Source organism: Prionailurus bengalensis, chromosome A3 (genome assembly GCF_016509475.1).
Source record: "Prionailurus bengalensis isolate Pbe53 chromosome A3, Fcat_Pben_1.1_paternal_pri, whole genome shotgun sequence".
NCBI classification, from domain to species: Eukaryota; Metazoa; Chordata; class Mammalia; order Carnivora; family Felidae; genus Prionailurus; species Prionailurus bengalensis.
This window is the reverse complement of record NC_057354.1, coordinates 38,946,821-38,960,486: the sequence shown is the minus strand read 5'-3', so window position 1 is coordinate 38,960,486 and position 13,666 is coordinate 38,946,821. Positions and strand designations below refer to the sequence as shown.

The 13,666-nt window shown below is 35.9% G+C and overlaps 1 protein-coding gene across 3 annotated transcripts in view; it reads left to right on the top strand.

Annotated features, from left to right (window-relative positions):
* Positions 1–13,666, top strand: part of TASP1 (taspase 1) — a 274,936-nt gene that overhangs the window by 223,825 nt on the left and 37,445 nt on the right. For all 3 annotated transcript variants that reach the window (XR_006300864.1, XM_043602901.1, XM_043602902.1), the window contains one exon: positions 12,506–12,579. Coding sequence is in view for 2 of the 3 variants with exons in the window: in XM_043602901.1 (XP_043458836.1) it covers positions 12,506–12,579 (74 nt within the window). In the remaining variant the exon portion in view is untranslated. The remainder of the gene's footprint in view (positions 1–12,505; positions 12,580–13,666) is intronic.

Genomic DNA, 13,666 nt, shown 5'->3' with positions numbered 1-13,666 from the left:
AAACAATAGGCTTTTCAGATTAGTAGTTGAAGTGCAAACAGTCACCAGCCACTACCAAAGCAACATGGCTCTTTCACAGGCTCAGGCATTGCACTCCAGGCTATTCATTTACCTTGTATGCTGCTTGAGTTCATGATTCTCTACATGGAATAATTACACGTGGAAAAATCCCATTACTATAATATAACATCTGCCTGGTTTGCTGTGTTATTATTAGAATTATTTCTTAATACTCTTACCATAAACTTCCATTTTAAGTTTATGAAACAATTTCAATTTTAGTCTTTAAAAACAAGAAACAAATTATAGACTTCTAGATATCACTCATGATAAGAAATACTACTGTTCTATTATTTTTTTCCCCTATGTAACTCTATCTTTTGCCAGGTTTTAATTATAAATTAAGAGTTAATTAGACAGTTTTAAAAGTTTGTGAGATAAACTGGCCTGAGACAAATAAATGTTTTGTATTCATTTTTAAAAACTTATAGAAGTTTTGCAATTTTTAAATTTCTATTGGGAATAAATTTTTGTTCATTTTGATTGTTCTTTAAACATAACAGATTTTGCCCTAATTATATGTGCCCAGTGTAAATTTATGTAGGGACTTATTCATGGCCTTTCGTAAGATTTGATTATATTTTAGGTAGTCATGAGACATAAAACAATTTGATAGCATTAGATCAGTTTCATATCATAATAAAGCATTCTCATGAAGGACAATTGAAAATATATGGTATTATTACATCAAATTTCAGAAGTTCAGAATGTCATAATCTAAATATAGAAGAAATTAATTCTTAGATAATATAGATTGATAGGATAATTAAGGTTTTTAGGGAGGTGTGGAGAGAAAACTAGGGTAGCAATACTTACATAGGACAAAATAGACCTTAAAACAAACACTGTAACAGAGACAAAGAAAGACACTATATAATCATTAAGGGGACAATCCAAGAAGGTAGAACAATTGTAAATATTTATGCATCCACATAGGAGCACTCAAATACTTAAAGCAGTTAATAACAAACATGAACTAATCAATAATAATACAATACTAGTAGGGGACTTTAACACCCCACTTACATCAATGAACAGATCATCCGAATAGAAAATCAACAAGGAAACAGTGGCTTTGAATGACATATTGGACTAGATGGATTTAACAGATGGGTTCAGAATGTTCCTTCCTAAAACAGCAGAATACATATTCTTTTCAAGTGCATATAGGACATTCTCCAGAATAGATCATATGTTAGCCCACAAAACAAATCTCAGCATACTCAAAGAAATCAAAGTCATTTCATGCATTTCTTCTGACCACAATGCTATGAAACTAGAAAACCATAAGAAAAAATCTGAAAAGAGAACAAATACATGGAGGTTAAATAACATACTACTAAACAATAAATGGGTCAACCAACAAATCAAAGAGGAAATCAAAATGAAATTAAATGAAAATGAAAACACACAGTCTAAAACATTTGAGATGCAGCAAAAACTGTTCTAAGAGGGAAGGTTTTAGCAATACAGGTCTACCTCAAGAAACAAGAAAAACCTCAAATAAACAACCTAACCCTTACACATAAAGGCGTTAGAAAAAGACGAACAATTGAAATCCCAAACCAAAAGAATGAAGTAAATAATAAAGTTAGAGCAGAAATAAAAAAAAATATATGAACTAAAAAATAATAGAACATATCAATGAAACCAGGAGCTGCTTCTTTGAAAATATCAACAGAATTGATAAACCATTAGCCAGACTCATCAAAAAAGAGAGAGGACTCAAAATCAGAAATTAAAGAGGAGAAATAACAAATGATAGCACAGAAATACAAAGGATTGTAAGAGAATATCAGGAAAAGTTATATGCCAATAAATTGGACAATTTGGAAGAAATAGATAAATTCCTAGAAACATATAAACTACCAACATTGAATCAGGAGAAATACAAAATTATATAAATAATCAGCAGTGAAATTAATCAGTAGTCAAAAAAATCATCACAAACAAAAGTCTAAGACCAGATGGCTTCACAGGCAAATTATAACAAATATTTAAAAAGCATTAATACCTATTCTTTTCAACATGAATAGACACTTTCCCAATGAAGACATCCAGATGGCTAACAGGAAAAGATGTACAACATCACTCATCATCAAGGAAATACAAATCAAAACCACGATGAGATACCACCTCACACCTGTCAGAATGGCTAAAATTAACAACACAAGAAACAACAGGTGTTGGCAAAGATACGGAGAAAGAGGAAACCCTCTTGCACTGTTGGTAGGAATGCAAACTGGTGTAGCCACTTTGAAGAACAGTATGGAGGTTCCTCAAAAAACTACAAATAAAACTACCCTAGATCCAGCAATTCCATTACTATGTATTTACCCAGAGGATACAAAAAATACGGATATGAAGGGGTACCTGAATCCTAATGTTTATAGCAGCATTATCAACAAGCAGCAGACTATGGAGAGAGCCCAAATGTGCATTGACTGATAAATGGATAAAGAAGATGTGGTATATATAAATGATGGAATATTACTCAGCCATCAAAAAGAATGCAATCTTGCCATTTGCAACAACCTGGATGGAGCTAGAATGTATTATGCTAAGTGAGATAAGTCAAGCAGAAAGAGAAATACCATATGATTTCACTCATGTAGAATTTAAGAAAAAAGACAGATGAACATATGGGAAGGGGAGGAAAAAAACAAGAAGAGAAGGAAACAAATCACAAGAAACTCATGATGATAGAGAATAAACTGAGCGTTGATGGAGGGAGGTGAGTGGGGGATGAGCTAGATAGGTGATGGATATTAAGGAAGGCCTTTTTGATGAGCACTGGATACTGTATGTAATGATGAATCACTGAATTCTACTCCTGAAACCAATATTGCACTGTATTTTGCCTAAAATTTAATTTAAAAAAAGTATTCTCAAACGATTCCAAATAATGAAAAAGGAAAACTTCCAAATTTATTCTATGAGGCCTGCATTACCTGATACCAAAAACAGATAAAAACACTACCAAAAAAGAGAAATGCAGGCCAATATCTTTGATGAACATAGATGCAAAAACTTCTCAATAAAATACTAGCATATTGAATACAAAACTGCATTTTAAAAAGTTATTCACCATGATCAAGTGGAATTTATTCCCAGGATGCAAGCATTGATCAGTTTTCACAAATCAATGTGATATATCACATCAACAAGAGAATGGATAAAAAGCATATGGTCATTTCGATAGATTCAGAGAAAACACTTGACAAAATACAACATCAATTCATGATAAAAATCCTTAACAAAGTAAGTTTAGAGGGAACATTCCTCAACATAATAAAGGCCATATATGAGAAACCCACAGCTAACATCCTACTCGATGAAAAACTTAAAGCTTTCCCCCTAAGATAAGGAACAAGACAGAGATGGCCATTCTCACCACTTTTATTCAACATAGTAGTGAAAGTCTTTGCAAGGCTCTTCCAAAAAACTGCTAGAACTAATAAATGAATTCAGTAAAGTGGCAGGATGCAAAATCAGTGTGCAGAAATCTGTTGCATTTGTATACATCAATAATGAAGCAACAGAAAGAGAAATTAAGAAAACAGTCCTATTTATAATTGCACCAAAAATTATAAGATACCTAGGAATAAGCCTAACCAAGGAGGTGAAAGACCTGTACTGTGAAAACTTTAAAACACTGAGGAAAGAAATTGATGATACAAGGGAATGAAAAGACATTCCATAACTTCAGCAATCAGACAACAAAAATAAATGAAAGGCATACAAATTAGCAAGGAAGAGGTTAAACTTCCAATCTTCACAAATGACATGATACTCTACATGGGAAACCTGAAAGACTCCATCAAAAAATTGCTAAAAGTGATACATGAATTCAGCAAAGTTGCAGGATATAAAATCAAAGTACAGAAATCTTGCATTAATATATGCCAATAATGAAGCAGCAGAAAGAGAAATCAAGGAATTGATCCCATGTACAATTGCACCAAAACCCATAAGATACCTAGAAGTAAACCTAACCAAAGAGGTAAAAGATCTATATGCTGAAAACTATAGAACATTTCTGAAAGAAATTGAAGAAGACACAAAGAAATGGAAGAACATCCCATGTGCATGGATTGGAAGGACAAATATTGTTAAAATGTCTATACTACCCAAAGCAATCTGCACATTCACTGCAATCCGTATCAAAATAACATCAGCATTCTTCACAGAGCTAGAACAGTTCTAAAATGTGTATGGAACCAGAAAAGACCCCAAATAGCCAAAGTAATGTTGAAAAAGAAAACTGTGAAGATGAAGGCATCATAATTCCAGACTTCAAGCTGTATTTACAAAGCTGGAATTATCAAGATAGTATGGTATTGGCACAAAGACACTTAGATCAATGGAACAGAATAGAAAAACCAGAAATGGACCCACAAACCTATGGCCAACTAATCTCTGACAAAGCAGGAAAGAGTATCCAATGGAAAAAGGCAGCATCTTCAGCAAATGGTGTTGGGAAAACTGGACAGTGACATGCAGAGGAATGAAACTGGACCAATTTCTTTATTTTTTTAATAGTTGTTTTAAAAATTTTTATTTTTTGAGAGAGAGCCAGTGGGGGAGGGGCAGAGAGCGAGGGAGACAGAAACCCAAGCAGGCTCCACGCTGTTAGCGCAGAGCCCAATGCAGGGCTCAAACTCATGAACCGTGAGATCATGACCTCAGCTCAAGTCAAGAGTTGGATGCTCAACCAACTGAGCCACCCAGGAGTCCCTAAACTGGACAACTTTATTACACCATGCACAGAAATAAATTCAAATTGGATGAAAGACCTAAATGTAAGACAGGAGACATCAAAATCCTAGAAGAGAATACAGGCAGTAACCTTTTTGACCTCAGCCACAGCAACTTATTACTAGACATGTCTCCAGAGGCAAGGGAAACAAAAGCAAACATGAACTACTGGGACCACATCAAGATAAAAAGCTCCTGCCCAGTGAAGGAAACAACAAAACTAAAAGTCAACCTTTGGAATGGGAGAAGATATTTACAAATGACATGTCTGGTAAAGGGTTAGTATCCAAAATCTGTAAAGAACTTAATTAAATTCAATCCCCCCCCAAAACAAACAATCCAATGAAGAAATTGGTAGAGGACTTTTCCAAAGAAAACATCCAGATGGCTAACAGACACATGCAAAGATGCTCAATATCACTCATCATCAGGGAAATACAAATCAAAACCACAATGAGATACCACCTCACACCTGTCAGAATAACTAAAAGGAACAATTCAGGAAACAACAGATGTTGGCGAAGATGCAGAGAAAAGGGAACCCCCTTGCACTGTTGGTGGGAATGGAAACTGGTGTAGCCACTATGGAAAACAGTATGGATGTTCCTGAAAAAGTTAAAAATAGAACTACCCTACCACCCAGAAATTACACTATTAGGTATTTATCCAAAGGTTACAAAATGCTGATTCAAAGGAGTCCATGCAATATTTATAGCAGTGCTATCAACAATAGTCAAACTATGAAAAGGGCCCAATGTCCATTGACTGATGAACGGGTAAAGAAGTTGTGATATATATATGCGATGGAATGTTACTCAGTGATCAAAAAGAATGAAATCTTACCATTTGCAACAATGTGGATGGAACTAGAGTGTATTATGCTAAGTGAAATAAGCCATTCAGAGAAAGACAAATATCATATAATTTCACTCATGACGAATTTAAGAAACACAACAGATGAACATAGGAGAAGAGAAGGAAAAATAAAATAAGGTAAAAATAGAGGGGAGCAAACCATAAGAGACTCTTAAATATAGAGAACAAATTGAGGGTTGATGGAGATGGTGGCAGGGGAAATGGGCTAAATGGGTGATGGGCATTAAAGAGGGCACTTGCTGGGATGAGCCACTGGGTGTTATATGTAAGTGATGAATCACCAATTTCTACTCCTGAAACCAATACTACACTATATGTTAACTTACTTGCATCTAAATTAAAAAAAAAAAGGGGGGGGGCGCCTGGGTGGCTCAGTTGGTTAAGTATCCGACTTCAGCTCAGGTCATGATCTCACAGTCCGCGAGTTTGAGCCCCATGATGGGCTCTGTACTGACGGCTCGGAGTCTGGAGCCTGTTTCAGATTCTGTGTCTCCCCCTCTCTCTGCCCCTCCCCTGTTCATGCTCTGATTCTGTCTCAAAAGTAAATAAACATTAAAAAAATTATAAAAAAAGAAAAGATATTCAATGCTCATAGGTTGAAAGAACAAATACCATTTAAATGCTATATTACCCAAAGCAACCTACAGATTTAATGAAATCCCTATCAAAATACCAATAGCATTTTTCGCAGAACTAGAACAATTCTAAAATTTGTATGTAACTACAGAAGAATCTGAATAGCCAAAGCAATCTTGAAAAAGAAAAGCCAAAGGATCATAATTCCAGATATGAAGTTATATTACAAAGGTGTAGTAATCAAAATGGTATGGGAGTGGCATAAAAATAGACACATAGATTAATGGAACAGAATAGAAAATCCAGAAATGAATTCACAACAGTATGGTCAGTTAATCTTTGACAAAGCAGGAAAGAATATCCAGTGGGAAAAGGACAGTCTCTTCCAGAAACGGTATTGGGAAAATGGACAACATGCAAGAGAAATAAACTGGACCACTTTCTTACACCATACACAAAAATAAACTTAAATGGATTAAAGACCTAAATGTGAGACCTGAAACCATCAAAATCCTAGAGAGGAACACAGACAGTACTCTCTTTGACATCAGCCATAGCAACTTTATTCTAGATATGTCTCCTGAGGCAAGGAAACAAAAGCAAAAATAAACTATTGGGACTACATCAAAATAAAAAGCATCTGCACAGCAAAGGAAACAATCAGCAAAACTAAAAGGCAGCCTACAGAATGGGAGAAGATACTTACAAATGATATCTGATAAAGGGTTAGTATTCAAAATATATAATTAAACACCCAAAAAACATAATCCAATTAAAAAATGGGCAGAAGACATGAAGAGACATTTCTCCAAAGAAGATATACAGATGGCCAACAGACAAATGAAAAGAGGCACATCACTCATCATCAGGGAAATGCAAATCATAAACTACAATGAGATCTCACTTCACACGTGTCAGAATGGCTAAAATCCATACAAGTGTAGGAGATAAAGAAATCCCCTGCACTGTTGATGGGAAGACAAACTGGTACAGCTACTGTGAGAAACAGTATGGAGGGTCCTCAAAAAGTTAAAAATAGAACTACCTCTTGTACTGTTGGTGGGAATGCAAACTGGTGCTGTCACTGTGACAAACAGTATGGAAGGTCCTCAAAAAGTTGAAAATATAACTACCCTATGATCCAGCAATCACAGTACTAGTGTTAAAAATACAAAAACATTATTTCAGTGGGATATATGCACTGCTGTATTTATTGCAGCATTATTTACAAAAGCCAAATTATGGAAGCATCCTAAGTATCCATTGATAGATGAATGGATGAACAAGATATATCACACACACACACACAATGGGATATTATTCAGGCTTGAAAAAAGAATGAAATTTTGCCATTTTCAACAACATGGTTGGAGCTAGAGAGTATAATACTAAGTGAAATAAGTCAGTCCGAGAAAAACAAATACCATATGATTTCAGTCATATTTTGAATTTAAGAAACAATGCAAACAAAAGGGAAGAGAGAGAGAGAGAGAGAGAAATCAAGAAACAGGCTCTTAATTATAGAGAACAAACTGATAGGGAGATGGGTTGGGGGGATGGGGGTTAAAGAGTACACTTTTCATCATTAGCACTAGTAATGTATAGAATTGTTGAATCACTATATTGTACACTTGAAACTAATATAATACTGTACATTAGCTATACTCAAATTAAAATTAAGATCTTAATGAAATTGACATGGCCCCCAAGCTCAGTGTTGAAGTGCTTTCCTAATGCAAAGAGGTTGTGCTGCCTTGTGGAGAAAGGGTGCATGTTAGATAAACATCATTCAGGCAAGAGTTGTTATGCTGTTGACGATGAACTCAGAGTTCATGAATAACAGTATCGTACATCCAGAAAAAGGAAGAGGAAATTCATTGATCTGTATGTAGGGCTGCTCCAAAAATTCCTAAAATAATGTCTGTGGTGCATGATGAAGCCATGGAAAAACTGGACAATTAGCTAAACTTGGGCATTCATAAGATAATGACCAATAAACAGAGCATAGGGGACAGCATTGTTTTGAGGCTGAAAACCAGATTAATTCATGAGCAGGTCATCTAGGGTCAGGAAAATGGTTAACTCTTCTTTGCTCGTGTTTCATTATAAAGAAATATAAGATGTCTTATACAGAAACATTTAAGGTTACTTACTGATTGAAAATGCTGTGACCAGAGGCTTGTGGGAATCAAACCCAGTATTTTCCTTAGGAGCAATAGCTCAGTATTTGCTAATTCAATGTTCATGGCAACACTGTAGAATATAACTACCACAAAGTGCAGGGATGTATTTTCAAATGGCTATGCTTCCATCATTTGTGAGAGTGCTCTTTTCTCTACTCCAGCTAACATAATGTTTCAAACTTTGATATCTGATAGTTGAATAATGGTAGTTTGCAGTTTTAATTTGCATTACATTTAGTATGAAAAATGTAGAAGAACATCTTTTCATGTTTTGGAGCCACTTATATTCCCCTTGTTTTCTCTTTTTCCTTTTGTCTTTTTCTCATTGATTTGTGGCACATCTTTATGTATGAAGAAAATTAGCTCTTTTTCTATGCTACAAATTGCAGATATTTTCACTAGTGTGTCATTTGTCTCTATACTTTTTTCCCCATATGGCAAAAGAAAATACACATTTTTTTTTTTTTTTTAGAGAAAGAGAAAGAGTGTGAGCAGGGGAGAGGGATGGGGGTGGAGAGAGAGAGAGAGAGAGAGAGAGAGAGAGAGAGAGAATTTTAAGCAGGGTACACGCTGAGCATGAAGCCCGATGTGGGACTCGATCCAACAACCCTGGGATCGAGACCTGAGCCAAAATCAAGACTTGGACGCTCAACCAACTGAGCCACCCAGGCACACCTATAAACATTTTTAATGTAGTCAAATGTATTGATCATGGCTTTTGTGGCCTCTTGGGTTTGTTACAGTTTTAAAAGCTTTTCTTAAGAGATGTATAAGAGTTGTGTTTGTGTTTGAAGTTTTGTGATCCTTTGGTGTTGTTAAGGAATTTAATCTTTTCAGTATATAACATTAATTACAAATCTTTCTTTCCATGCTGGGTAAATTTCAAAGCAATAGAACGATGGAAGTTCACCAGGTTTTGGAATCCAAAAGTCCAGTTTGAATTGTAGTTTATGCACTTACTAAAGTGACCTAAGCCATGTTACTTACTTGCTCTTAGCCTCAGGTTCCCCATCCGGGCATTAGTGAGTTCTATTACAAAAGACAGTGCCTGGCACGTGATAGATTCTCAATGTTAGTTGCTCTCTCTCCTGCTTTCCTGAAGCCCTTGACCAGGAAATATTTTGATAAATTAATGTAAGACATATACTTAAATAAATAGGATTTCTTTACAAAAGCATTCTATAATTTAACTTATAAAAAAATTTCTGTTGAGTTTCTCAAGCCAGCCTGAACTAGTAACTCATACATACATACATACATACATACATACATATTTGAGTTGTAGGTACTAAAAATTGTGTGTCAGTACAATGCACATTGCAAAAATACATTTTTTGGTAATAAATGGTTTTTGGTAATTTGGTAATATATGGTAAATTTTTGGTAATAAATGTGAAAAAAGTAAATGAAGACTGAATTTTTAGACACTGCATTATTTTCTTTAAGAACTCCTAGACTATGTCTAGAAACTTAATTGGAACCCCTTTAATTAAAAAAGCAATTAGTTAATGAAATCAGTCAGTGTACCCAATTTATCCTGTTTCATAATTCTAAATTTTTTGCATACTATATTTTCTTAAAGCAGGCTACATTTTTAGAGAGAATAATGCATTCTAAAATCATCAAAATTGTGTCATAAAAAATAAAGCATAATGTGTTTATCCTTTAGTTTCATGACTAGATCAACTATATTTCCATGTATTTTTCTTTCCATGGCTAATTCATGAGCCACCTTAACATGTGGAGCATAAGGAGAAGTCACAGTTTTAGAAATGCCTTAACTTTGTATTTAAATACAATTGCTTTGTCACTACTCTAAGGAAATTCAGTAAGACTTGAATGCCTTTGCTCTATTAGGCAATTTAGAATATCCCAGACCTTGCTCTGGACTTCAAGATTTTTTGTAGTTCAAAGCAGATGTGTGAGGAAGAAAAAACATCTGGTGAAGAGAACTTGCTTCGTCGCGTGATGCTGTTTTCCTGCACTCTTCAGCAGAGCGTCTGTTGAGCAGGTTGGCAGGTTTGATAATTAATTAATGATGAGGGAATGAGCCACGTATCTGAGGAACTCAGTTTTGCCCCTTACTGCTTCTTTCTTCCCCACATGTCTGGCAAAGCCTTCAGAGTCTAGGATCACTGATCCCACAGTTGTGTCTCAACTCCAACACTTGTCTTCAGGCTTAATTAGCTCAGAGATATAAACAGATGGATGGTCTGGGACCCAGAGGGTTTAGTGTTGAGCAATGCAGTTTTATTATCAGGGACTTTGAAACTTTTGTTGAAGAAGTACATCATCAAAACTTAAAAAAAAACCTTAGAATTTTGAAAGTACATACTTGAAGGCGACAGAGCTGTGTGTATCCGTATATTTGTGGATTTTTCTTTTGTCACTTTTTGTTTAAATAGAAGCTCAAACTTACAGGAAAGTTGCAAGAATAATACAAGAGACACCCATTATTCCTTTACCCAGATTTACCCACTGTTTTTATTTTACCCTGTTTGTCTTTACATCCTCACTCCTTCCTTCCCCTCTCTTCCCTCTAGACACACACACACACACACACACACGCACACACACACACACACACACATACACACACATCATACACATTTAAACATGTGCTTTTTTTAAATGAACTGTTTGAAGGCAAGGTGGATGTCAGCTATCTTTACTCCTAATACTTCAGTGTATATTTCTTAAAGACAGGCCATTCTTCTAAATAATCACAGTATAGTTATCAAAATCATAAAATTTAATATTGATATGGGATTATTATCTAAGCCATAGTCCCTTTTAAATTTCATCAGTTGTCTCAGTATTGTGCCTATGATGTTCCCCACCCTCCTCAGACCTATTCAGGATAACACATTGCATTTAGTTGTCATATCTCCTTTACATGGGAATGGTTTTTCAACTTTTTGTGTATGTTTTGACTTTGACATTTGTGAAGGGTTCAAATCGGTCCTTTAGTAGTATTCCTGTAATTGAGTTTGTGTGGTATTTCCTCACGCAGTCTGGGCTCTGCAGTTTTGGCAGAAGTACCACAGGGGTGGTGGTGTACGTCTGACGGTGTCTTATCAGGGGGCACGTGGTGTTGATTTTTTCTTAATTGGTGATGTGAGTTTCGATCATTTGATTAAGGGGGGGGGGCCCATTGGTTTCTCCACAGTGAACCTACACTTCCCCCGTTTCTATTTTGTAAGAACATTATGGAGAGATATGTTGAGACTATGTAAACAGCTTGCTCATCTTCAAATTTTCACCCACTCGTTTTAGCAACCGTGATGATTTTCTAAGTCTGTTATTTCTTCTATATTTACTAGTTGGCATTCTGCTGCAAGGAAGAGCTTTCTTTCTTTTCTCTTTTATTTATTCATTTATTTATTTGCGTTAGTATAGTTTCATTGGTTCTTATTTTATTCAGTGGTGATAATTCCTTACTATCATGATTTATTTTGATACTTTGGCCAGTGGAAGCCCCTCAGTCTGACCTCAGGGTCATTTTGATAAGTTGTCATCATTCCTTGAGCTTCCTTACTTTCTGACATGCAAAAAGATGTTCCAGATTCATTTTATATTTTCTCTGCCCCAGCCCCGGAACGAACATTCTCCAAGGAATCCTGGTTCCTTTTCATGGAGAATGGTATTTAGAAACCAAGACTGTGTGTGTGTGTGTGAGTGTGTGTGTGTGTGTGTGTGTTAAGGGAAACTACATTATGGAATATTACATGTGCTAAATCATTGTGTACTGTACGTATGAATGTATGGTGCATGTGTGTGTTTAAGTTTACAAGTTTCAAACAGAAGAGCACTTATTTTACATGTAATAATTATAAGTTTTGACAAGAAAGAAATACATTTTTCATTTCACAGTAAATGGCATTACACAGTTTTGAGTTCTAAATCATCTTGACATTTATGAAGGACCAAATGGAAAGTAGGCAACTGAGTGTGTTAAATATAAAGCTATCTTTAACTGTTGTATTAAAAAGCAAAGATTTATTTTCCATCTGTGATCTGAATGTGCCTACTTGTGTTCTCTTCCACGGCAGTGGAATTTCTGTGGAGCCACACGACAGAGAGCATGTGTGTTGGATACATGTCAGCCCAGGATGGGAAAGCCAAGGTAAGCGGGAACACTGGGGCATAACCTGAAAACATTGCAGCTGTTGCATGAACCTCTAACTGGCTAAGTTGATACAAATGAAATTTTTCAGCTTCTGTTGGGCAGTAACTCTGTGATCTTTATGGGAATCTGATTAAGAACAGTTAACGATGCCAAAGAAAAACAGCATATCTTTTTAGCTTTTAATGACAAAGCAGGGGAGATTAGGAAACACCACCTCCCTTTTATTTTCATCTTGATCTTCCTCATCTATTGTGAATAATTGGAAAAGAAGAAACTGGGGATTGAGAAGAGAAAGTGGGAGTAGAACTGATGGGCTGACCGGGCTGGGTGATTTTGCTGGGAGTGTTGGAATAGATCAAGGAAACAGAGGGAAAAACAGTGCTTGTATACCACCCTACATGTTCAAGGGCAGAGGCAGCCAATGTGCTTGCACATGCAACTTGTCCAGTGCTCTGGTGTGTTCTGACATACCCTGGCATGATGCCCTTGTGGGAAGAGTCAAAGGTCTGTGCTCTGGGCGACACGTGCCTGTGGCATGCATCCCTCGGTGAGTCACAACAATCACACAGACATACACAGCACCTCGTGAGTTGCTTGGTTTCACTGCACCCACGGTGGGTGAATCTGGGAGTAAGAAATATAATTTGTGGGTTTTATTTTATACTGGCCTCATGTTCTTCTTGTTCATAAAAGTTTTAGAAACAGCTGTGGCATATGATGTTTACTTGGCATTAAAGTGCCTCAATTGCAAAGCTGTAAAGTTGGGCCACCTCTTTTTTAAAGGACATAATTTATTTTGCATATTGGGAAATATAAGTAAGGAAACTTCTGATACAAACTGTCTGATAAATATTGAATCATTAACAAATCAAAGATGCATGCAGAAAATTAAGGGTACATGTCAGTTTATTGTTTATTGCTAACCCATCCAGACTGGCCTCTATATTATTCAGCAAGCCAGGAGCATCACAGGGCTTCTGTGAGTACAGCATACAAGAACATTTCATCAGACAAAGATTGACTTATACTTGTCATGGTATTACTGAGTTCTCCTCACCTTTGTCTTACCCTCAACTAATACAGT